This window comes from Heterodontus francisci, chromosome 2 (assembly GCF_036365525.1).
Source record: "Heterodontus francisci isolate sHetFra1 chromosome 2, sHetFra1.hap1, whole genome shotgun sequence".
Classification (NCBI taxonomy): Eukaryota; Metazoa; Chordata; class Chondrichthyes; order Heterodontiformes; family Heterodontidae; genus Heterodontus; species Heterodontus francisci.
Genome location: NC_090372.1, coordinates 125,865,805 through 125,889,993, shown reverse-complemented (window position 1 = coordinate 125,889,993; position 24,189 = coordinate 125,865,805). Strand labels below are relative to the sequence as shown.

At 43.1% G+C, this 24,189-nt stretch overlaps 1 protein-coding gene across 3 annotated transcripts in view; it reads left to right on the top strand.

Annotated features, from left to right (window-relative positions):
* invs (inversin) overlaps positions 1–24,189 on the top strand; it is a 500,621-nt gene that overhangs the window by 54,125 nt on the left and 422,307 nt on the right. For all 3 annotated transcript variants that reach the window (XR_010968749.1, XM_068010370.1, XM_068010383.1), the window contains exon 3: positions 5,972–6,107. Coding sequence is in view for 2 of the 3 variants with exons in the window: in XM_068010370.1 (XP_067866471.1) it covers positions 5,972–6,107 (136 nt within the window). In the remaining variant the exon portion in view is untranslated. The remainder of the gene's footprint in view (positions 1–5,971; positions 6,108–24,189) is intronic.

Sequence of the window (24,189 nt, the reverse complement as noted above, 5' to 3'; positions counted from 1 at the left end):
TGGGCGCTGGGGCAAGAGCAAGAGTGGGAGGGGTTGGGGCAAGAGCAAGAGTGGGAGGGGTTAGAGCAGTAGAGAGGCCAGTAGACCAGAAAAGTGAGAGAGAACATGATTCTGGGTAATAGCCAAAATGCACACACAGTGACCACCCAGAAATGGTTATGGGTTACACATTCAAACTGGATGATTTTATGCTTGACTATACATGTCTATGATACACCACGTCGTACAAGTTCTGATCGTCATCAAGTGAATTTCGAATCTGTTGTAGTTGAAGAAATTGGAGAAGGAAGAGAGTTTGGATCTTGGCAATGGTTGACCTGAGTTCAAGAAGGGAATGTATTTTTTTTTAAATGTCCAGGCATGGGTGGAGATGGAGAAAAGTTCAGGTGATGGTCATAAAAGGTCAAGGGCCTGTTGACAAACAATGAAGATCCAGAGTTTGGTTGATTGGCTGGATTGCAAACAGATTTGTGTCTGGCTGCCTTGATGTTGTGGCTAGTCAGGTGCAGATCTACAGCCAACATCTAGGGTCTGGAATCAGATTGGCTGTCTCTGTTATGGCAGCCAGAGGTCTGGGACCTAGCTGGAATGAGCCAAGAGCCGGCTGGTTGGGGGTTGACCATCTTTCTGGAGAGGGTCCAGATCCAAGGCCCAACCTGGCTGCAAGTTGGACCTGAGACCTGGCTGGAGGTTTGTCTGATTAGCAGAAATCTAGGTCTATGCCTAGCTGACGAACAGTTAGATTTGGCACTTTCAATAGTGCAGTGGGGAGAAATTGATAGAAAAAATGATGTTTGGGGGTTTGGCGGGGGTTTTGTGGTGGGGAGGAGAGAAATGTAAAAAGCAAGTAATATAATTGTTGAAAGAAACAAAATGACAGCTGCATGGTGAGTCCTGATTTTGGCTACTTTCATAGAAGGAAGCACAAAGCTTTTGCACAACAAGGGAGTAAATATCAGAGACAGGCTTTGCCTATTGTGTATTTTCTTGTAGCTGGCTGCAAAGCAGCATTGCATGAGTTGTGGAAGCAGGTCACATACATACCCTCCCAACTGGGGGATGGGGGTGCGGGAAATAAATGGAAGTGATGAAATATGAAAATAATGTTTTCTTTTTAAATGGCTAATGTTGCTCTGTGGTGCAAGACAGTACCTCTAATGGTTGATTAAAAATATCAACACGGGTGTGTGACACTGAACGACCATTGTTAATAGGGATCAGGTATTATTGCTGTTTGCTGATGAGACATGAAAAAAACATAAAATTAAAAGCCTTACTATTTATCAATCAGAGGGAATTTTGGTGTTTTTCATTGGGATTTTAACCATTGACTTTCCATTAAATAGTGACAATTTTGTGGTTAATTTGTGGAGGAGGTGAAGGGTGTTGAGGGGATGGAAACTGCTAACTCCTTACATTTTCATTGGTTCTTTAAAAGCTGTTCAATAGCCAAAACAGTTGTTTCGATTTGCATACCCACAATTCCATTTATTCTAAATGTATCACTTTCAGAATAAAATTAAAGGAACAAGTTGCCTTTTAAAATGCTTGTTCAGAACACAAAAACGGTTGATAGATAGTGGAGACTGAGCTGAAGTGACTGATATTGTTCTTTATTATGTTGATTTCAAGGGCTAAATGGCTTCTGTATGATTCACATTGCAAATAATAGACAAATTCAAGCTGCTTTCAATATAGTTATACATTTTCATAAGATTTGCTAGTTCAGCTTTGTTTGAGGTAAAAGTTTAGAGGCAGAAAGGTTTAAGAACCTTTATTTTGAAAACAAATTCTGCCCAGCTGCTCGACAACTTAATACATACAACAGTTATAGGAATGATTGTGTTTACTCTTAAAACTTTTGGCACAAAAGTGCTTCTAATCTTTCGTGTGAAGTCTTGGTGCATTCCAGAGCAGTTGCTAAGATTCAAGACTGTGGGAGGGAGGCTAAATAATTGAGGAGTTCCTGTCACGCAAGTGTGCTGGAAGTGAATGCTATGGTAATAATGTGGTGTATCTATGACGCTTGTTGGGGTAGCTTAGAAATTGCCAAAGTTCAAACACCATCAAAAAATGTGGATTTCCGTAATAAATGGCTGCTCATATGTTCCATTGTGCTTAAAGAAACCAGAACGAAGAATATCCTATGAGTTTCCCAATGATTACACAATAATTAAATAGCAAGTACATGAGCAACAAATACTCTTTTTCAGCATTGCACTTGAGAAAAGATAATTTCTTTTTGAACATTTGGAATTTGTTTGAGATTGGTGCAATATTTATTAGACTAAGTCAAATCCATCTAGGTTTCAGTGGCATTTATTAAGGTAGGCATTAAATTGGGCCAAATAATCAAGTTTTTTTTCATATATTAGTTATTCCAGATCTAATTGCTTTGATTATAGATTTGTTAGACAAAATTAGAGGTCAGTAGTCAAGCCTTCGCCTGAAAACTTGCAAATGTGGCACAATTTGAATACAGTATGATAATTAGAGATAGGTTTTTAATGCTAAAAGAATTTGAATTAGCCAATAATGTATCTTCACTACCTCTTTTAAGCCCCTTCAATGCCTCTGTGTTGTTGGACTGCTTGTTATGGTAGCTAAACAGGTGTTAGTTGTAGCTCAGTCATCATTATCTCACCTCTGAGTCAGAAGTTTGTGGGTTCAAGTCCCACTTCAAAGACTTGAGCCCAAAATTTAGGCTGACACTCCAGTGCAGTACTGAAGGAGTGCTGCACTGTCAAGTGTTGTCTTTTGGATGAGATGTGAAACCAAGGATCTGTAATCCCACTTGGGTGGATGTAAAAGATCCCATGGCTCTATTTCAAAGAAGAGCAAGGGAGTTCACGGCGTCTTGGTCAATGTTTATCCCTCAACCAACATCACTAAAACAGATTATATGGTCGTTATCTCACTGCTGTTCATGAGAGCTTGCTGTGCACAAATTGGCTGCCATATTTCCTATCTTCTAACAAAAATATTTTATCATCTATAAAGCACCTTGGGACGTCCTGAGGTTGCAAATTGAGCTATATAAATCTTTATTTTGCTTGCCTGACAGTCCTGGATGAGATGCAATTTTTTTCAGTTAAACATTGGGAAAGATCATAATCATTAACCCCCACCACTATCCATACCCCTCCCCAGCCATCGTCTCAGGTTGAATTAGAGTATTTGTACCTTGATGTCTATACTTCTTGTGTAGCTGAGCTTCTGACCCCATATGCTCTCTCATCGCAAAAAACACCTATATGTACCTCTGTAATATTGCCCATTTGCCCTTATCTCAGCCCATCTACTGCTGAAATCTCATACATAACCTTTGTCACTTGCAGAATTAACTATTCTGTGAAGCCCCTTGGGAGGGTGGGTGGTGGAGCAGTGAAAATTGTGTTTTTTTTCACAGCTTCAAAAATAGTCTCTTCATATGTCTGGAGGTCCAACCAAAAGATACCACCTTGTCTCTTTGGCTCAATTCTTAGACCTTGTTCTACTGACCTCCTTAGTGTCACTATCTCCTTTGATCTCAAAGGGACTCCAACATTTAAAAACCAAGGAAAACTGCCTCTCATGTCAACTACATTCCTTCCTCTCAATGACTCTGAATTCCATATACATCCAAGTTCGTTCAATAGCTATATAGTACTGTGATGCCTTTGGAGACTTACAAGCAACTCTCCCTCATTTCTAGTGAGGGAAGAAGAAAAGTTGTGGCTGGGATTTTATGTGGCCCCTGAGGCAGGGTCAGAGGTGAGGGGCACGGAGTATCGCAATGGGTGGTAGGGGCAGAGGGCCTGTCGCCAAGCGATCTTCCAGGAGGTGGGAAAGGCCAACGATGGCATTCCTACCCAGAGGCCAATTGAGGCCCTTAAGTGGCCTAGTAATGGGATCTTACCAGCGGTGGGGGTTGCCTCTGCCATGCAGGGATAGTGCCTTGTAAAACGATGCGCACTCCCTGTGGGCTTGGTGGCGGGATCCCCTACTTTGTGGGAAATCTGTGGCCCACTGAGGACCCCTGCTACTTTACTCCTGGGACCCTTCCTCCCCCTGGACTGCACAACCACCCCTCCAACCCCCCTCGCCGGAGCCTTCCGGACTGACCCTGGCAACCCCACCATACCTACCTCTGGTCTGGGGTTCCGGAGCTGGTCCTGCGTCCAAGGCCTCTTCTGTACTGGCAATGGCCATTGCTCCCGGGGATTGGCTGGCAGCTCTTTAAAGGAATAGGGATCCCGGCTCCTGAAACTTAAATTTTAAAAAACCGGAGGAGCTCTCCGGGGGTGGAGGGGGTGGTGGTGTTGGTGGTGAGGGTGAGGGGTTGCATGAAAAGGCAGAGGCAGGCTTTCCCCTGCCTTCTTGGCCTGGCGCTGGGAGCCCCACCTCCAACACAAAATCCAGCCCTGTGTCATCTGAAGTGTGATCTTTCTCATCTCTAGCATCCAACCTCTCCCACAACAGTTTGCCTTTATTTTACACTATTTCCTATTGAACTTCTGTTTGTAGTTTCTGCCAATCTGCAAATATGCCATTCTGTAAATTCTTTCTCCTCCATAATTCCTCACTGTGACCATCTTGTTATATTCCACCATATTCTTTCCCAGGGCCTTGAAAGTGGGATACTGCTTGCCTCTCTTGAGTTTTTCCTTTTACATATAATCTACAGACATAAAATCCAAGCCGCATGTCAACCTATCACTAATCAGTTGCTTAGTCTTCTCTCCTGGTGTTTTCAACCTTGGTGCCTCAACCCTTCGCTTGGGTTTTTTTTCATTTGGGAAAACAAACCGAGTTACCTACCTCTATGCACGCAGTTATAAGAGGCTAATGCTAATCCCAATAACATTTTATTAATAAAGATTGTTAAGTGATTTTCTGACACATATATAATCCCAGAAAGTTCTCTATAAAGTTAAGCTGGAATTTGGAAGCCTTACTTGAAAATGCATCTTATAGAATCATAGAATAGTTACAGCACAGGAGGCTAGTTGGTCTCTGCTTGCCAGCTTCTTTCCTAGCTCCCTAAAATCTGTCTGCAGAAACTCATCCTCCCTATGTCGTTGGTACCGATATGGATCATAACCTCTGGTTGTTCACCCAACCCCTCAGAATGCAGCTGCTCAGTGACATCCTTGACCCTGACACCAGGAAGGCAATATATCATCCCAGATTCACGTCTGTGGCCACAGTAACCACTGTCTGTTCCCCTAACTATAGAATCCCCTATCACTATTGCTTTCCCAGTCTTCCTCCTGCATCCTCTTTACAGCTAAGCCAGCCATGGCCTTGACTGTGGCTACAATCTCCAGAGGAACCATCACTCTCACCAATATTCAGGACAGAATACCGGTTGAAGAGCAAGATGCTCTCGGAACTCCTACCTGGTACTCCTTGACTGCCTGGCAGTCACGCATTTCCTATCTGCCCGCATAACCTTAAGCTGCACAGCGACCACATCCAGAAACATGCTATCCACAAAACTCTCAACCTCTCAGATGCACTGCCATGACACCAGCAGCTGCTCAAGCTCTGGAACCCTGAGCTCGAACTGCTTTAGCTGACAACATTTCCTGCATATGTGGTTTTCCAGGACCTGAGAATACCCTGGAGTTCCCATTTGGAACAGGATGTGCACTCCATGGGACTGAGATGCCCTTCCCTGCCTCTATTTATTAGACTATTAACTGACTTAACAGAAATAAACTTAAGACTTAAATAAATAAATAAATAAAGACTCACCAGCTACTTGCCACCAGCAGCTTCTCTGTGCTGACGTCACTTTATTATTCAGGGAGTTAACTGAAATGTTTTACTTTACTCTCATTATCTATATACTTCAGATTTGAATTTGTGCTCTTATTTGTGATCAAGTATATTTCATTATTATACACATCAAATTTTAATTAGTGATCTAATTTGTGATCCATTATATTTCATTACTGTTTGACTGAAATTGATGTTGTTTACCCAGGCTGGAATCTTACCTCGACCTGAGAGAAGTACGAATGGCACAGAGGAATGGCTGCCTAATGTCTCAATGCTGACCTCACAGGTTCATGCTGCTGCAGTCAATGGAGACAAGTATGCATTGCATAAACTCATAGCAGGTGAGCAACTGTGTATTTGTAGTTCAGCACTAAAAGATTGCAAGATAGCTAAAGGTTATACTGCCTTCCTCCATATAGCAAAGAAAATGAATACTTCATTCCAGCATGTTATCTCAAATGCTGTAGTTTCAGCAAAGTTAAAGAAGAAATTAAATATGTTTTGGTACATTGAAAGTAACGGAAATTCAAATGTTTTGTTTCTTTCAAAAATAAAATGAAATCAGGGTGGAGAGAGTTTGAGTGAAATTACACAACATCAACCATAGAACCTTCATCATTTTTATTTATACGAACAAGGAGCAGGAATAGGCTATTCGGCCCCTCGAGCCTGCTGCGCCTTGTATAAGATCATGGTTGATCTGTTTGTGGAGTCAACTCCACTTTCTTGCCTACCCTTGATACCCTTTGACTCTCTTTGTTGTCAAGAATCTGTCTTCCTCTGCCTTAAAAACATTCAATGACCCCGCCTCCACTGCTTTCTGGGGAAGAGAGTTCCACAGACTCATGACCCTCTGTGAGAAAAATGTTCTCATCTCTGTCTTAAATGGGAGACCCCTTATTTTTAAACTGTTCCTCCTAGTTTTAGTCTCTCCCACAAGGGGAAACATCCTTTCAACATCCACCCTGTCACGTCCCCTCAGGATCTGATATGTTTCAATAAGATCACCTCTCATCCTTCTAAACTCCAATGTATACAGACCCAATCTGTCCAACCTTTCCTCATAAGATAATCCTCTCATTCCAGGAATCAGTCGAGTGAACCTTTTCTGAACTGCTTCCAATGCAGTTATATCCTTTCTTAAGTAAGGAGACCAAAACTGTACACAATACTCCAGATGTGGTCTCATCAATGCCCTGTACAACTGTAGCAAAACATCTCTACTTTTATATTCCATTCCCCTTGCAATAAACGCAACATTGCATTTGCCATCTTAATCACTTGCTGTACCTGCACACTAACCTTTTGTGTTTTCTGTACTAGGACACCCAGATCCCTCTGCATCTCAGAATTCTGCAATCTCTCTCCATTTAAATAATATGTTGATTTTCTATTTTTCTGGCCAAATTGGACAAGTTCACACTTTTTATATATCTATATCTTATTTAGAAATCTTGCATCTGCACCCACTTCCTCGCTACAGAATCTCACTTACTGTTGTCACGGTTTTGTCACAATTTTGAGTCAACTTTTCTCAGACTTGACCCATTCCCACTAAACAGCTGACCTCACAACTTGCCTTTCTGGCTGCCATGCTAGCTGACATTGTAAATGGTTCCCTCACCTGAGGTACTTCACCACTTCTTTTCAAAATTGCTGCCATCACTGTCCCCCACCACCTTAACCCCCAAAAGAAATCCTCAAGTCCTCTGTCCTTGAAACACTGTACCACCTCCAAACTCCTTTTCATCTCCAAATCCCTTGAACAAACCAAAGTTTTTGTACTCTAGTGCCTCTGAGATAAAGGCCAACATCCCATTATACTTTTAGATTACTTTTTGTAGCTGTGCACTAGCTTTGTGATTTGTGTACATGGACACCCAAGTCCCATTGTTCTCCACTGTTCCTAGTCTCTCACCCTTAAGAAAATATTCCAGTTTGTTTTTCTCGTATCCTAAGTGCATGAACTCGCACTTCCCCACAATGAACTCCATTTACCACAGTTTTGCCAATCATTTAAACTGATTATCTCCCCTTCTAATTCCTGCTTCTTGCTACTTAACTTAATATCCCTCCTAACCTATTGCCATCTGCAAACATGAACATAAACCTCACTGTTCCTTCATTTAAGTCATTGATATATAAGGCGAAAAACTGTGACCACAGTCTAAATCTCTGCTGACATCACTTGCCACATCCTCCCTTTATTCCTACTCTCTGTCTCGTACTTCCCAACTAAATGCCAGCCCATGTCATGAGGTTACCTTCAATTCCATGTTGCACTTATTTTTGCTCATAATTTCTTGTGCAGAACCTTATCAAATGCACTCTGAAAGTCCATATCGACAGCATCCAGAAACATTCTGTTATCCATCATGCTCGTGAACTCCTCAAAACATTCAACTAGATTGTTCAGGCGTGATCTACTCTTCACAAATCCAAGCTGACACTCTGAGCAGCTCGTATTTGTCCAAGGGTTCAATACTCTGCCTCTGATGATAGACTCCAGTATCATTCCCACGTGTGATGTTAAATTGATGAGTCTGCAATTAGGAGTTAATTATTAATCTGGGGCAAGCTAACCCATGGCACTAATGAGGGTGTAGGTTTTGCTTCATAGGAAACTTGTCTGTTTATGGAAACAAAATGACTCCTGACTATGCAGCCCAGTGCCGAATCAGAGCACTCCCAGATTCGGACATACGCAGAACAGACTCTTGCTATCAGTATGGTGCTGTGCATGCGCAGCTTACGCCAGAACCCGGCTTGCCAGGGCTAATACGCACATGCGCTCTAAAACGTAATTGCGGACTGCAACTTCTGCTCGCTCCCCGCCTTGCCACTTCTCCCCCCTCGGCCACTTGCTCCCCGCTTCACCTCCTCACTTATCTGTGGGCCACTTGCTCCCTGCCTCACCACTTCTCCCCCCTTGGCCACTCGCTCCCCGCTTCACCTCCTCACCTGCCTGTAGGCCACTTTCTCCCCGCCTTGCTACTTCTACCCCCTTGGTCGCTTGCTCCCCGCTTCACCCCCACCCCTCTGCTCCCTGCTCCCTCCCGCTCCTGGTCCCCGCTCCCTCCTGCGATCACTGCCTATCTTCCTGGCGCAGGGGAGAGAGACAGTGACAAGATGGGGAGGGGAGGAAGACTCCGAGTGGAAGGGTGCGGGGAGCAGAAGTGGGAGGAAGCGGGAAACAGAGGCAGAGCAGAGGGGAGGAAGTGGCAAGGCAGGGAGCGAGTGGCCGAAGGTGGCGGGTGGGGTGGTGGTGGTGGTGGTGAAGCAGGGTCCGAGTGGCTAAGGGGAGAGAAGTGGCAAGGCAGGGAGTGAGTGCCGGGCAGGCGGGAGGCAGCGGCAGAGAGAAGCGCAATGGCAGGAGGGAGCGGGGTACTGCTGGGGGTGGGATGGATGCGGCGATCACAGCCACTGTGGGGACTTGGGTTTCATTTGTTTTTGTGATAAATTGAGCAGCACCATCTTTACTACTGGCAGCTGCTAAAACATTGCAGACAGTGACATTTCAGTGCATGAGGCTGCATTTACGCATGCGCAAGCACTGCGCCACCTAGTGGTTACGTTGTCAGCAGACACAGCCTTATGGAAATCATCTTTGAGCTGTGAACAAAAAAAAAGTTTTGAAAGAGCCTGAACTGTAAAAGGAAACAGATGAATTTGGGGTGGAATATTCAATATTTTTACTGTGTAAAGTATGGCATCCCAATACAATCTCCCATTGCACAGAATTTAGAACCTGGGTAAAAATATGGCAAAAAATGGAACATAGGCTACCAAAATATATTTTCTACGAGTGGTAACCCGACACAAACTCCAAATTTAACTTCACCACCTGCATCTTTGCCTCTAAATTCTGCTGCCACCAACCACCCAAATGTATGTAGTGAATCCTCAGACTCTTGCTTTCAAATTAGAATTTTCTATAGTTCAAAGTATTTGCACCCAGGAGATAAGAATGTTTGATTAAACAATTTGACAATGTCTCCTGTCATTTCTCCTTGGCAAACTTGCCAGCAATGTTCCTCTTCTGATAAATAAAGAATTTGGTAAATTATCCAGTCTTGCTCTTCCTGACTTGGAGACTGGTCCATCATTGTAAAACATTGTGGGCTTGGATATGACAAGGCAGTGATTAGAGTCATGGCAATTGCTTCAAATGATTGGACTGTCAGGGGTTGAGACCACCAAGTGTGTTTGGGTGTCCTGTCTCAAATTGAGCTTGTTCACTGTTAGGACTTAACCATTGGGGTACTTGTCACAAAACTCTCCTTAAATCATTTCATTGATTGAATTTACCCTTCTATAATTGGCAGATGGTAATGCCACAGATTTATATATTTTCCCCAAGGTGCAGGACTATAATTATATTGTTTACCCACCATTTCAAACACCAGGTTCACAGCTTAGAAAGAAAGATTTGAAAAATTGGGGCTGTTTTTATCAGAATACAGGAGATTACAGGCTGGTTTGATAGAAGTGCTTAAATTATGAAAGGATGGGACAGTGTATATAGAAATAGCGTTTCCAGTGATTGAGAGATTCCGATTAAGAAGCATCCATATAAGGTTAAATGTAAAAAAAACTTCGGGGCAGATAGAAGAGAAACCTTTTTATATAGAGGTTGTGAAATACACTGCCAGTATTTGTGATTAGGGACTATATCAACTTTTAAGAATAGGTACGATAGGTAGTTGAAGGAAAGTGAAATACAAGAACTTGGGGACAGGGTGGGCATGTCAGATTAGGACTATCGCTCATGTAGAAAATAAACATCAACATGGATTCTTTGGGCCTGTTTCTGCATTGTAATTTTCATATAATTCTGTGGAATGAAAAACTCAGAAATGGTACTTTTTGTATATAAAAACCTGATAATGTAAATCTGTCATAGGTTATTTATCTAAAAAATATTTTGCAAATTTAATTTGAGATAAATGTTTTCTAAGGATAATTGTGAAAAGTAAATGCTTGACAGAAAGACTGGCCATCCACAGACAATACTGTTTGCAATCCCTTCATGCCCATCTTTACTCGGTGAAAGTAAAAATAAATGTTTATTAAATCAGATGAATGTTTGTTTATTGCTCTAGAGAGGCAAAAATTCTAGAATACCAGTTAATAATTAGACATATTGTTTCATAATAAATCAGTGGCCCGAATAATATATCGTGTTTTACCTGTTGTTGATTGTTATATCAATTGGGTGCTAATTGTATTCAGGTGTTGGGTATTAATTAGGGACTCACCTATGCTCATATATAGGCACAGACTGAAAGAGGAGTTGTTGGTGCATGATAATCAATGTGTGTCTCTAAATAAAAGGTTATAAGTTTATAAAGATTGGGCTCCAGTGCTCTACCCTTCACTACTGGCCGTAATGAGGTCTGGAGCAGAATGGTCCTGGTGGAACCCAAACTGAGCATCGGTGAACAGTTTATGGTGAGAAAGTACTGCTTGATAGCACTGTTGACCACACCTTCCATCACTTTGCTGATGATTGAGAGTAGATTGATGGGGCCGTAATTGACCTGATTGGATTTGTCCTTTTTACGATAGGGATTACCATGCCTGCATAGACCCCCAGTACGCAAACACCAAGTGTCACTACGTGCTGATGTTCTATCTGTGCTCAGCATTGTGAAGGATGGGTCTGGCCACGTTGCCGTGGAATGCACCTTTCAGTTGAACCATGCCGTACCACCTGCCCTTCATAGAAAAGTTTGTACAGAAAAACACCTTTGACCACAAGTCCATCAGGCAAGTAATGTCCTCGAGGCCCTGTGGGAAAAGGAGATGGTGGACTCTGTCAGATGGTTTCCCGAGCAGACTGCCAAACTCATTTGGCAGAATGCCTCATTGCCAGAACTTTTCAAACAAGCACCAAGATGTAGCTTGGCTGGCGGTGAGAAGGGCCCTCCCTGTCAGATCCTTCCTGCATGTCCGGAATTTCACTGCCTCTGCACGCTGCCCTCGAGGTGGCTGCAGTGGGGCAGAGACTGTCATCCACCTCCTTCTGGAATGTGCCTTTGCAAAGCAGGTGTGGAAAGAGATGCGGTGGTTTTTGTCGGGCTTCATCCCGAGCAACTCCGTAACACAGGACTCTGTGCTGTACAGGCTGTTCCCAGGGACACACACCGAGATAAACATCAACTGTTGCTGGAGGACCATCAACTCGGTGAAAGACGACCTTTGGTCTGCCCAAAACCTGCTTGTCTTCCAGTGCAAAGAGTTGTGCATGACCAAGTGTTGCAGATTGGTACATTCCAAGGTCCAGGACTACGTGTTGAGGGACGCACTAAAGCTTGGGGCAGCCGTCGCAAAGGCTCAATGGGGAAAGACCACTGTGTAAGGTCCTCCCACCGTACCAAAGGGATGGAACCCGTGCAAAACCCCTCGGGCTGTATGCACCAAAAAATGGTTTAGCTATGTATTGCAAATGTACATTGTATATAAAATGGAATGGAAAGAGTTGTGAGGCACCTCATGTTCTGTATTGAAGGTATCTGATCTCTACTTGCACTTTCTGAAATGTACAATTTGAATTGTTTTGTAATGTATTTTTAAAAATTATGAATAAAGTATATTTTTGGGGGGAAAAAATTATCCACTTTACTGATGGATCCCTGTTTTGTAGCTGTACTGCAACAGCTTGACTATGGGCGTGGCGAGTTGTGGAGCGCATGTAGTTTTCAGTACTACAGCTGAAATTCTCGGGGCCCATAGCCTTTGCTGTATCCAGTGCGCGCAGCAGTAAGAGGCAAAAGGATAGTCAAATGATTGATTTCTTCCTCTCCAAATGGCCCCAATTGTGTACTTGAGAGGAAGGGAATGGTGTAAATTCTGAAGTATTTTGTATTAGTTTTTATAGAAAAAGATGGCAGCAGGAGTACTTGAGGAGAATGTGGCAGCATACAAAATGACATTAGTGAACAATTAAAAAAGATGCAAGCTAATCAGCTAGAATCAGGTTTTTCTTGATTAATCTATAGTTTACATAGGAAAATTGAATTAATGGGAAATATGAATATATGAACTTAGTGGGGAAAAGGTGTAACATTCCTATATCCATTTTTGCCATCCAATTTTCCGACATAAACTATCCGTATCATGGTGCAATTGCAGTCTCTGACCATTAAGTAGCTCTGTGGAGAAAATTTCTGAATTCTTTCTCCCATCCATCACCACCTTGCTTTTATGCCACACCTACAATTGAGTACTTAACATTTTACAAGTTTTAACTATGTGTAAATAATGCTAGTTGATATCCATACAGAGTCGAGACTAAGTGGGAGTTACATGTGCTGTGGATAAAGGGGAACCGGTGGATGTATTGTACTTAGATTTTCAGAAGGCATTTGATAAGGTGCCACATCAAAGGTTATTGCAGAAAATAAAAGCTCATGTTCTAGGGGGTAACATATTGGCATGGATAGAAGATTGGCTGGCTAACAGAAAACGGAGAGTAGACATAAATGGGTCATTTTCTGGATGGCAAGATGTAACGAGTGGTGTGCCACAGGGATCTGTGCTGGGGCTTCAACTTTTTACAATTTATATAAATGACTTAGATGAATGGACCAAAGGTATGGTTGCTAAATTGCTGATGACACAAAGATAGGTAGGAAAGTAACTTGTGAAGAGGACATAAGGGAGCGACAAAGGGATATGGATAGGCTAAGTGAGTGGACAAATACCTGGCAAATGGAGTATAATGTGGGAAAGTGTGCAATTATCCACTTTGGCAGGAAGAATAAAAAAGAAGTATATTATCTAAATGGTGAGAGATTGCAGAGCTCTGAGATGCAGAGGGATCTGGGTGTCCCAGTGCATGAATCGCAAAAGATTAGTATGCAGGTACAGCAAGTAATTAGGAAAGCTAATAGAATGTTATTGTTTATCGCGAGGGGAATTGAATACAAAAGTAGGGAGGTTATGCTTCAGCTATACAGGGCATTGGTAAGACCACATCTGGAGTATTGTGTACAGTACTGCTCTTATTTAAGGAAGAATGTAAATGCGTTGGAGACAGTACAGAGAAGGTTTATTAGACTAACACCTGGAATGGACGGGCTGTCTTACGAGGAAAAATTGGACAGGGTAGGCTTTTATCCGCTGGAATTTAGAAGAGGCGATTTGATTGAAACATGTAAGGTCTTGATAGGGTGGATGTGGAAAGGATGTTTCCCCTTGTGGAAGAATCTAGAACTAGGGGTCACTGTTTAAAGAGAAGGGGTCTCCCATTTAAGACAGAGATGAGGAGAAATTTTTTCACAGGGACATGAGTCTTTGGAACTCACTTCCTCAAAAGGCAGTGGAAGTAGTATCTTTGAATATTTTTAAGGCAGAGGTAGATAGATTCTTGATAAGCAAGGGGGTGAAAGGTTGTCGGGGGTAGGTGGAAATGTGGAGTAATCAGTTCAGCCATGAACTTATTGAATGGCGGAGCAAGCTCAAGGGGCTTAGTGACCTACTCCTGCTCCTAATTCGTTTGTCCGTATGTTCATAAGTGTATACCTCAGGTGAAGCAAGGCGAGAGGATGGGGGAATAATTACACCAGGGTGTGCAGATGTAATTCAGTCTTCCCAGTCCCGCTGAGGCATGTTTGAAGGTGGGACCGGGAGCATACTTGGATATAAGGGCGTTGGGGCATTGGCCCGATGTGTTCCTACCTCCAGGTGATCTTGCTGGAGGTAGGGTAATACCAGCAACAGTTACTTGCATGACAATTGCAGATAGCCAATTGGTGGCAATTAAGTAGCCATTTGTGGGCAGATTGGGGACGCTGCCAGGATCTTACAGGTGGCAGACAGAACCCCCTGCAGAGGCTGAATCCCAGCAGATGGTGGGAGGTGGCCTCTCGGCGGCAGGGTAGGGGTCACTGAAGCCTCCCACCTTGAGGTGTCTCCGTTGTCTCCCTCCTATAATGGCAATGCCCAACTCTCCTGGTGGGGCTGCCGGCCGCCCAGAGCCTCAAGGGCTTCCATTGGCCCTCCCGTCTGTGGAGCTTGCCTGCCCATCCCTAATAGGCTGGGGCTCCCAGAGGCGGCCTTTTAATTGGCCGACTCTGGGAAGATCGCGCAAGCGGGCGGACTAAGACCATCAGAGACTGGACTCACAATTTTCCCTGATGGAAGAATATTTTCAATGGTGGTAAGATTCCACCCATCATGTTCTTTATTTCTAAATTTCCATTTTAGGTTGCTAATTGTGCTAATTTTTTATGGGACTGCTGACTTTGCAAATACAGGAAGTTAAATATTTGCAGCTCTATTTCAATTCTAGTTTCACTCTCAGTTAGGAACGCAAAAAAAAAAACAAGCTTTGCAACCACGATTCCATCACACCTGTATGGGCACCCAAGGTACCTAAATGTCTGTTTTAGCTAGGTTTCCTGCTGGGCATACTGAATTAACTATCTTTGCTGAGAGTCCAGTTTATAACTAACTGACTCATGGAATTTTTCTCTTTGTCTCAAAGTTACAGACTCCCATTTTATGGCTGATGTATCTCTCTTTGGGTTAATAATTATCAGTTCAAATTATCTATGACCATCATCCTGGTTTAATAATCTTCTAGTTAATATTAATTCAGAAATAATGGATTTAATGTTATAAGAAACATTATAAAACAATTAAATTCTGCTTTGGCAAAAATTGTTTGTGGGTTTTGGCTTTAGATGATCCTTCGGTCTCTCCTATAAATGAGCTTGCGATCCAAAGTGTACATGTTTTCTGCACATTATCTAATTAAATGTTAGCATGGCCCAATAATTAATTAAGTTATTTGAATTCACCAGAATTTCACAGTTTAGAGTGATTTAAGGAAAGTACATGATTTATTTCATAGTAATATTCTACAAAGAGTTTGTGTTTTCTTCAAGGGACATTGCTATTTGTCAATTATCAGCAATTTTAACGTTTTCTTGGAGAAGATTTTCATACCACATCCTCTTGTGACTCAAAAGTGCACATTAAAAGCAGTAAAAGGATCATGCAGCATTATTTCCGCAATAATTCTCAGTTTTTGCAAATTTATCCATGTTTTGAAAAAATCTTGGTTCGTGAATGGTGTCAAGAAGATCCAGCTTCAGGATATTATTTTGTTCTGTAAACAGCAGGAAAATGTTGGTTTTATTTGTTTAAAGGCTGTCAAAAAGAAATTGACCTGAAGCATTCCAATTCCGTTATCCATGACGTGAATTAAATTCTGACTCATTTCCATTTAGAACTTCAGTATGATAGTGTATTACATTTCATTATCCTTTTGCTGCCAACTCTGGTTTTAGGTTTTACTTTAACCATTCTCCTATTTTCTAGGGGAGTCGAGGGTTATGGGGAACAGGCAGGAAAGTGGAGTTGAGGCCAAGATCAGATCAGCCATGACCTTATCGAATGGTTGAGCAGGGTTGAGACCCCTATTTCTTACCTTATTAGTGATTCAGGATCACCTGGCGCTTCGCCTTGCAGCTTGCTTTCTTTCTGCCCTCAAATTCCCTGGCAACTTGGGAGAAAAATTTGTTGAATTGCCAATTTTCATTGACGCTGCAGTCTGTTGTGCAGGGTGAATGAACGCGGAGATACTGCTCCACCTTTCCATCAGTTTTCATTTAAGCACCAATTGCTTTGGATTCCATTGTAATTTCCTGTTTCAGGCTCGGTGATGTCACTCCCACCACCACAGAGCTGGGACAAGCTGATATGTCAGGAATAATCAAGGGTTGAGAGCCAGCGGGGCCTTGGCAATTGGACGGAGTTCAGGAGTTGGCAACGGGGCAGGGGGGCCCTCTGACATCTTCAGCCGGGGTTGGGTCCTTGGGGGTTGACAATTGGGGAGATATGGGCAATGGGGTCTCTGGGGAGAGAGGTGGGAAATGAGATTTTTGGGGAGAGAAGGGGGGGCTCTGGGAAGAGAGGTGAGGAAGGAGGTCTCTGAGGAGAGAGTAATGGGAAGTGGGGCTCTGGGAGAGAGACGGGGACTAGGGAATGGGGTTTTGGGAGAGAGATGACTGGGCAGTGGGGGCTTGGGGAGGGAGGGAGAATTGAAAATGGGAGCTTGGGGTTTGAGGGAAAGAGAGTCTGGGAAATGGGGGGTTGGGGAGGGAGTGGTGGAGAATGGCGGCTCAGGAGAGAGGGGATAGAAATGGAGCCTGAGGAATGTGGGAGATCTGGGGACTTGGGGAGAGTTGAGAATGAGGGCTTGTGCAGGTGCCATGTGATCAGTTATCAGATGGTCAAATGTCATGAGGTCAAATGTTTAGGATTGTCTCCAACCAAACCCTACTCACCAGCCTTCCGAATCAAGGAGAGCATGTGTGAACAGCAAGAGAAGCTGTCATTTCCTCAGTCCATAATCTTTCAGCGTCTGCTGGCATCTCCTCTCCCTCTGACCATTGTCTTTCTCTTGGCTTCTGATAGTGGTTCGGCTACTTTGAGGAGTGTCTGCTTTGGGGACTGAAGATGGATGGCTGTCCTGGGTGTGTCTATCTCTCTGCTTCTCTATAGAGTGATGGATAGGCTTATGAGTCCCAGCTATCAGGCAGTCTTCCTGCAGACTCACTGCTCAACCAGAAAACTACAGTTTCACTCTGACATGTGATATGACTGCTTGTGTTTTCCCTCCTAAATGTTCTCAATCTGTTCTAAGACTTGGAAGCTTCGGTATACCAGCATAACCTGTCATCACATTTCCCTTTTTTTTTTAGTCCTGAGAAATGTAATTCATTACTAAAGTTACACTCCGTTCCAAGTGAGAGGGGGTTGTAATGAAACTGGAATTTAGAAATTTAGACTGCTTACACAGCTGTTAATGAACAGAGCTGAAGTGCTGGGTTATAGGAGGGGGATGCTTAGCATTGTTGCAGCTGATTAGGTGCTGATCATAATCTCAGCTGATCCTTCAAGACAGTTGGGAAAATTTTTAGAGTACATACAATGACCATTTTGAAGATAATGACTGCTGCAAAAAAAGCTGCTATGCCAAACTCTAGGGTGTCTGCAATTTACAGCTTTTACTAGGACAAAGGTACACATTTAGGATTATGAAAGGCAAATTGAGGATAAATATCAAGACATACGTCTCACCCACAGGGATTGGGCGAGGGGATTCACAATTTTGGGTTAAAAATGCAGCACTGGACAGGCTGAGTTAAAATTGACTCCATCATTTACAAATCAGGATTTAGAAGATCTTCTATTACCAAGTCTTTATCCAGAACTTCCTTTTTTCTTTCTGTTCCCTTCATTTTGTATCTCTGCTACTCAATGTTTTACACAACATACAATACTTTACTTTTGAATCTTGTAAATGGTACATACTGCAGCAACTGTGCATCTGTGGTGGAGTGAGTGAATGTTGAAGGAGGTAGATGGGGTGCCAATCAAGTGGGCTGCTTTGTCCTGGATGGTGTCGAGCTTCTTGAATGTTGATGGAGCTGCACCAATCCAGGCAAGTGGAGAGTATTCCATCACACTCCTGACTTGTGCCTTGTAGATGGTGGACAGACATTGGGGAGACAGGAGGTGAGTTACTCACCACAGAATTCCTAGCCTCAGACCTGCTCTTGTAGCCACAGCAATTATGTGGTTGGTCCAGTTCAGTTTCTGGTCAATGGTGATCCCCAGGATATTGATAGTGGGGCAATTCAGTGATGGTAATGCCATTGAATGTCACGGGGAGGTGGCTAGATTCTCTCTTGTTTGAGATGGCACTTGTGTGGCACAAATGTTACTTGCCACTTATCAGCCTAAGCCTGGATATTGTCCAGGTCTTGCTGCATGTGGACACAGCTGCTTCTGTATCAGAGAAGTCGCGAATGGTGCTGAACATTGTGTAATCATCAGCGAACATCCCCACTTTTGACCTTATGGTGGAGGGAAGGTAATTGATGTAGCAGCTGAAGATGGTTGGGCCTAGGACACTACCCTGAGGAATTCCTGGATGTCCTGGGACTGAGATGATTGACCTCGAACAACCACAACCATCTTCCTTTGTGCTAAGGCGGTGCAGTGGTTAGCACCGCAGTCTCACAGCTCCAGCGGCCCGGGTTCAATTCTGGGTATTGCCTGTGTGGAGTTTGCAAGTTCTCCCTGTGTCTGCGTGGGTTTCCTCCGGGTACTCCGGTTTCCTCCCAAAAGACTTGCAGGTTAATAGGTAAATTGGCCATTATAAATTGCTCCTAGTATAGGTAGGTGGTAGGGGAATATAGGGACAGGTGAGGATGTGGTAGGAATATGGGATTAGTGTAGGATTAGTATAAATGGGTGGTTAATGATCGGCACAGACTCGGTGGGCCGAAGGGCCTGTTTCAGTGCTGTATCTCCAAATCTAAAATCTAAGCATAACTCCAACTAGTGGAGAGCTTTCCCCCTGATTCCCATTGACTCCAGTTTTGCTAGGGCTGCTTGATGCCATACTCTGTCAAATGCTGCCTTGATGTCAAGGGCAGTCACTCTCAGCTCACCTCTGGAATTCAGCTGTTTTGTCCATGTTTGGACCAAAGCTGTAATGAGGTCAGGAGCTGAGTGGCCCTGGCAGAATCCGAACTGAGCGTCAGTGAGCAGGTTATTGCTGAGCAAGTGCCGCTTGATAGCACTGATGACAATCCCTTGCATCGCTTTTGCTGATGTGCAATTGGCAGACAAATGAAATTTATTTTCTGATTTAAATCCTTTTTTTTGCAAATATAGTAGAGTTGATTTCAACCCAGTCTGCCTGTGGGAACAAGGTCAGTGGGAGTTAAAATCACGTCTTGTTGCTCTCCGCAATATTCCTACCCCCTCACCATTTTATGGACTTATGTCAGACATCTGCCTGAGACAAGTGGGATCCTAACTCAGTGGTCAAGGTCACACTTCAATCACATCAAGCTCACCTCTGTTGTATTATAGCCTGAAATTATGAATGGCCTGCCCACATCACTAGCAAAATTTACTGGAATTAGTGTCTTGAGAGCTCCTGAAGCAGTATCTCAGCTGCAACTTACTGGATCATTTTGCTCTCTGGCTTGCCAAGAGAGTTTCCAGCTACCAGTTTATGACCTTTACACTTGCCTTGCAACCCTTTCCTACAACACAGCAGTGAATATACTTTTGAAGTACTTAATTGACTGTAAAGTACTTTGGGACATCCTGAGGTAATGAAAGCACAATATAAATCAAGTTTGTTCTCTAGTATGCTGTTACCGTTTAGTATAAGCGTCTTGCTTGTTTGCTGTAGATGGAGCAAGACTTGGAGGAGGTGGAGTGGCAGCAGGAACTACCAGCGACAGAACCTATGCCTTTCAGAAGATAACATGTCAAGAGGGTCTGGGTGCAAAAGGCTATATCCATCATCACCTTCCAATAGTTAGCTCAGAAGCAGGGCAAGAGGAGGCTGAGTTTCTCTGGGCAGGCTGTCGTGGACCTCTGCCGCCTCCTCCAACATGACTTGCTGCCATACCATGCCAGTCATCCTCAAAGTCAGCATAGCCCTGAATCTTTGCGCCACTGGATTCTTTCAGTTTGCTGTAGGATGCATCAACCACATATCAAGTCTGCAATTCACAGCTGCATTAAGCAGGTGACTGGCACCCTTTTTACCAGGACCAAACTGCAAATCACCTTCCCCACTGACCTTAGGAGTCAGCACAAGAGACTCATGGCCTTTCAGCAGTGGCTGTGTTCCCTCGTGTGCAGGGCGTGATTGACATTATGCATATGGCCATCAGGGCACCTGCGCACATGGCACTCTGTAAATGTATAGATAGTGGCTGATCGTAGGAACAATATCATGCAAGTCTGTGCCAGGTACACAGGGAGCTGCCATGATGTTTTTCTACTCTGGCACTATCATCCACCCAATCTTCCACCCTATGCAAAACAAGATGGCTGCTAGGGACAAGGGATACCCCCTGCAGACCTGGCTGATGACACCTCTGTGTGTAACCCCACCCCACCACGCCTGAGCACCACTGGTAGAATCACAACCAGGGCACAACCAGGGCATTGCAATGCAGAAACCTGCATTTAGAGGAGTCAGAGCAGCAGCAGTCATCATTTTCACATGAGGAAAATCTAAGGGAAGGGGAAGGGAAAGCAGGTGAAGGAGGGCTACATCAGCACCTTAAGACCAGAGATGTTGGAGATCATCTTGTAGCACAACTCTTGTTGCTGTTGGGAGGTCATTAAATCTCTTTCTACGTTGAATCCAGGTTCAGGGGATGATGCTGGTAGCACTGACCTTCTCGCTCCCCTCTGTCCAGACCTGTCTGACAGTAGTCAGAATGCTCCTGCATGTACTGGGGAAGGGCACCTCTGTCCTGGCCCTCACATCCTCCACTTCAAGGCAGCAAAGGTGGGAAGCCACCCTTGAACAAATCTATGTTGCTACAATCTTTACCAGCTTTCTTCCAACAATGAAAGTGGGGAATGCAACGCTTTGAGGTGCATTCCCGCTTTAAATGCTGCATTCCCACGTCCTATTCCCAAGTACAATCCGGCCATGTGGATGAGCTACCTGATTCTGCATGTGATTGGGAGGGGAGTCTCTCCTCCAAATTGTAATGAACATTTCAATTGTCCTAGTATCCACAGCCTTTTTTGCTTGAGAATAGCAGGTTTCCTCTACTCTTTGTGTAAAAAAGTATGTGCTGATATCAGTCCTGAATGCTAGAGTTCTAGTTTTAAGATTATACCCCTTTGTTCTGGCTTCCCCCCACAGGAAATATTGAAATAGTTTCTTTGTATCTACATGTCAGATTATTTTATCATTTTAAATAGTTCAATTTGATCACCCCTCAATCTTCTAAACTCGAAGGAAAACCAAATGAATGTTCTTGCTGTTTGTCAAAATTCAACTTCACATCGACATCTTCAAATTTTAGTAAGATATTTCCAAGATTTTTTGACTATATTAATTTTTTTGTAATTTATATAGAAGTAAAGTAGAACCATACGAGTTAAAATAAATAACCACAATATGTCTTAAAATGCTTTTGATGTATTTTGCAAAGTGATGTAAAAATTGTGATTAGTACAATTTCTATATATTGTTTTAGAACTGATTATGATTTGTAATTTGTTAATCTTGCAAACAGTACAATTATAATTTTTATTTTGTTATAATATTAGCAGCAGGTTGATGCAGAATTTGCACCAATTGCACTTAACTATTCAATGTTTGTATCTCATCAAACATAATAGGCAGGATTTTCCCATGGCTTTGGGACTCCGGTGTCTGGACCACCTCTGAGCTCTCCATCCAATTAAAGATGGCGGGTGGGCTTTCGATGGTGCTGGACCAATCACAGGGCCAGTGGCTCCCTCTTTGGGGGATAGAGCCTCTGGCTCCGATGGCTGTCCCAGACTGCCACAGGGAAACCATCTCCATTAAGCTGGTGGCCTCCAAACGCAGGGGGAGGGGGACAGGGAATGCTCTGCTGCTGGCAAAATGCTGGCGAGCGCGCTAAATGGACCCATACCTGGAGCCTTAAATAGGCATAACTCACCACCTTGCAGCGAACAGCCGATCCGCATGCCAGCCTGTTCCCAGGAAACTTTCCTGGCAGTGGGATTGTGTCGGCGTGCTATCCCAACGCAGCTCCCTGCTATTTTCCCGGCCCCCGTGCCTCCACTGTCGCCACCCATTGGCCAGGAAAATTCTGCCCAATTCTGCTTGTTTTTCATCATCCCTGAACAGTGTTGTGTGCATCTGTGTTTGTTTGTGGAGACCTTTGCATCATAGAAATAGTCCTTTGTGGTGCACCATTTAAAGACCTGGAACTTCCTTGTGCCTCTCTTCCCTTTTAGGTTTTCTTCCTGTTACTGCTCTATCTAAAACAAGACTGAAGATCTGTGAGTCACATGGCTAAAAAGGAACAAATGCAGCTCCATGCTTGTATGTTTAAATAGGGATCTAACTACAACTTATAAGACTGGTGAAAATGTAGGCAGTCAGATCCTTGAAGATTTGTGTCAGTTATATTAGCACCATGAACAGTGGAAATGCCATCATCGCACTAGTTCAGTATAACACTGTCTGTTGTTTGTTTTTTTTCCCTTTCTCTCACTCACATGAACTGTTTGTATAAATGGACAAAAACATTTATATCTTATTAAAAGTGTTGTGCCTACAGACACTTCCTGATTGCACCACTTGATTGCCTTTTGCCATGTTTATGTCACACTTTTTATATAAATTTTTCCCTTTATAGTTTCCTACGTCCATATTTATATTGAAGATTACCTATGTATGGTTACACTGTAATTATACAATCTTGCCACTTGGTGGCTTTCTGCTCAGTGGAGATAATCACAGAGTCGGTCTAGAAAATTTCAAGTCCACAGCCACCATTTTATTTTATCTCCACATAAGTTTTTACTTAAAATTACATAGAATATACAGCACAGAAACAGGTCATTTTGCTAACTAGTCTGCGCTGGTATTTATACTCTGCATGAGACCCCTCCCATTCCATCTAGCTCATTTCAGTCTTTCAGCATTTATTTCTATTCCTTTTTCTCTCATGTAGTCCCCTAGTTTCCTTTTGAAAGCATTTATTTGCTTCAACCACTTCCTGTGGTGGCGGGTTCCACATTCTAAACACCCTCTGAACAACGAAATGCATCCTTATTTCCCTATTGCATTTATTAATAACTATCTTGTATTTATGGCTTCCAGTTTTGGATTCTCCCACAAGTGGAAAAGTTCCCTCCACATCCACCTTGTCCAATCCATTCATAATTTTAAAGCTCTCTTTAAGCTCTCTATCAAGTCACCTCCTGTTTAAAGAAAAGAAGTCCCAACCTTTTCAATCTTTCTGGATAGATGTAATGACACAGTCCTGGTGCCATCCTTGTAATTCTTTTTTGCATTTTCTCTAGTGCTTCTATGTCCCTTTTATAGTATAGAGACCAGAGCTGTGTACAATACTCTGAGTGCAGCCTGACCAGTATCCTATACAAATTTAACATAGCTTTGCTGCTCTTGAATTCTATTCCAAGAAATAAATCCCAGTGCGTTGTTTGCATTTTAATAAATTGGCTGACCTGTGATATTGCTTTTAATGAATTGTTCACCTGTATCCCTAGATCCCTTTGCTCTTTTACCCCATTTTGTTTACATATTTAAGTCATTTTCTCAGTTGAATTTAAAATTCCATCACCGTCATCTATCATTCAACTGCCAACATGAAATCGTCTTGTCCCAAGTTTCAATGAAGTCAGGCTGGTCAGGCATGCCTCCATGTATATGGACCCATTTGCTTGTATCAGTCTCATAACTTGACAATGTTTGAGAAGGGTCACAACAAAAACAACTTCTCTTTTATATAGCGCTTTTAACATAGTAAAATGTCCCAATTCACTTCACAGGAGCATTATCAAACAAAATTGGATACTGATCAACATGAGGTATTAGGGTAGATGACCAAAAGA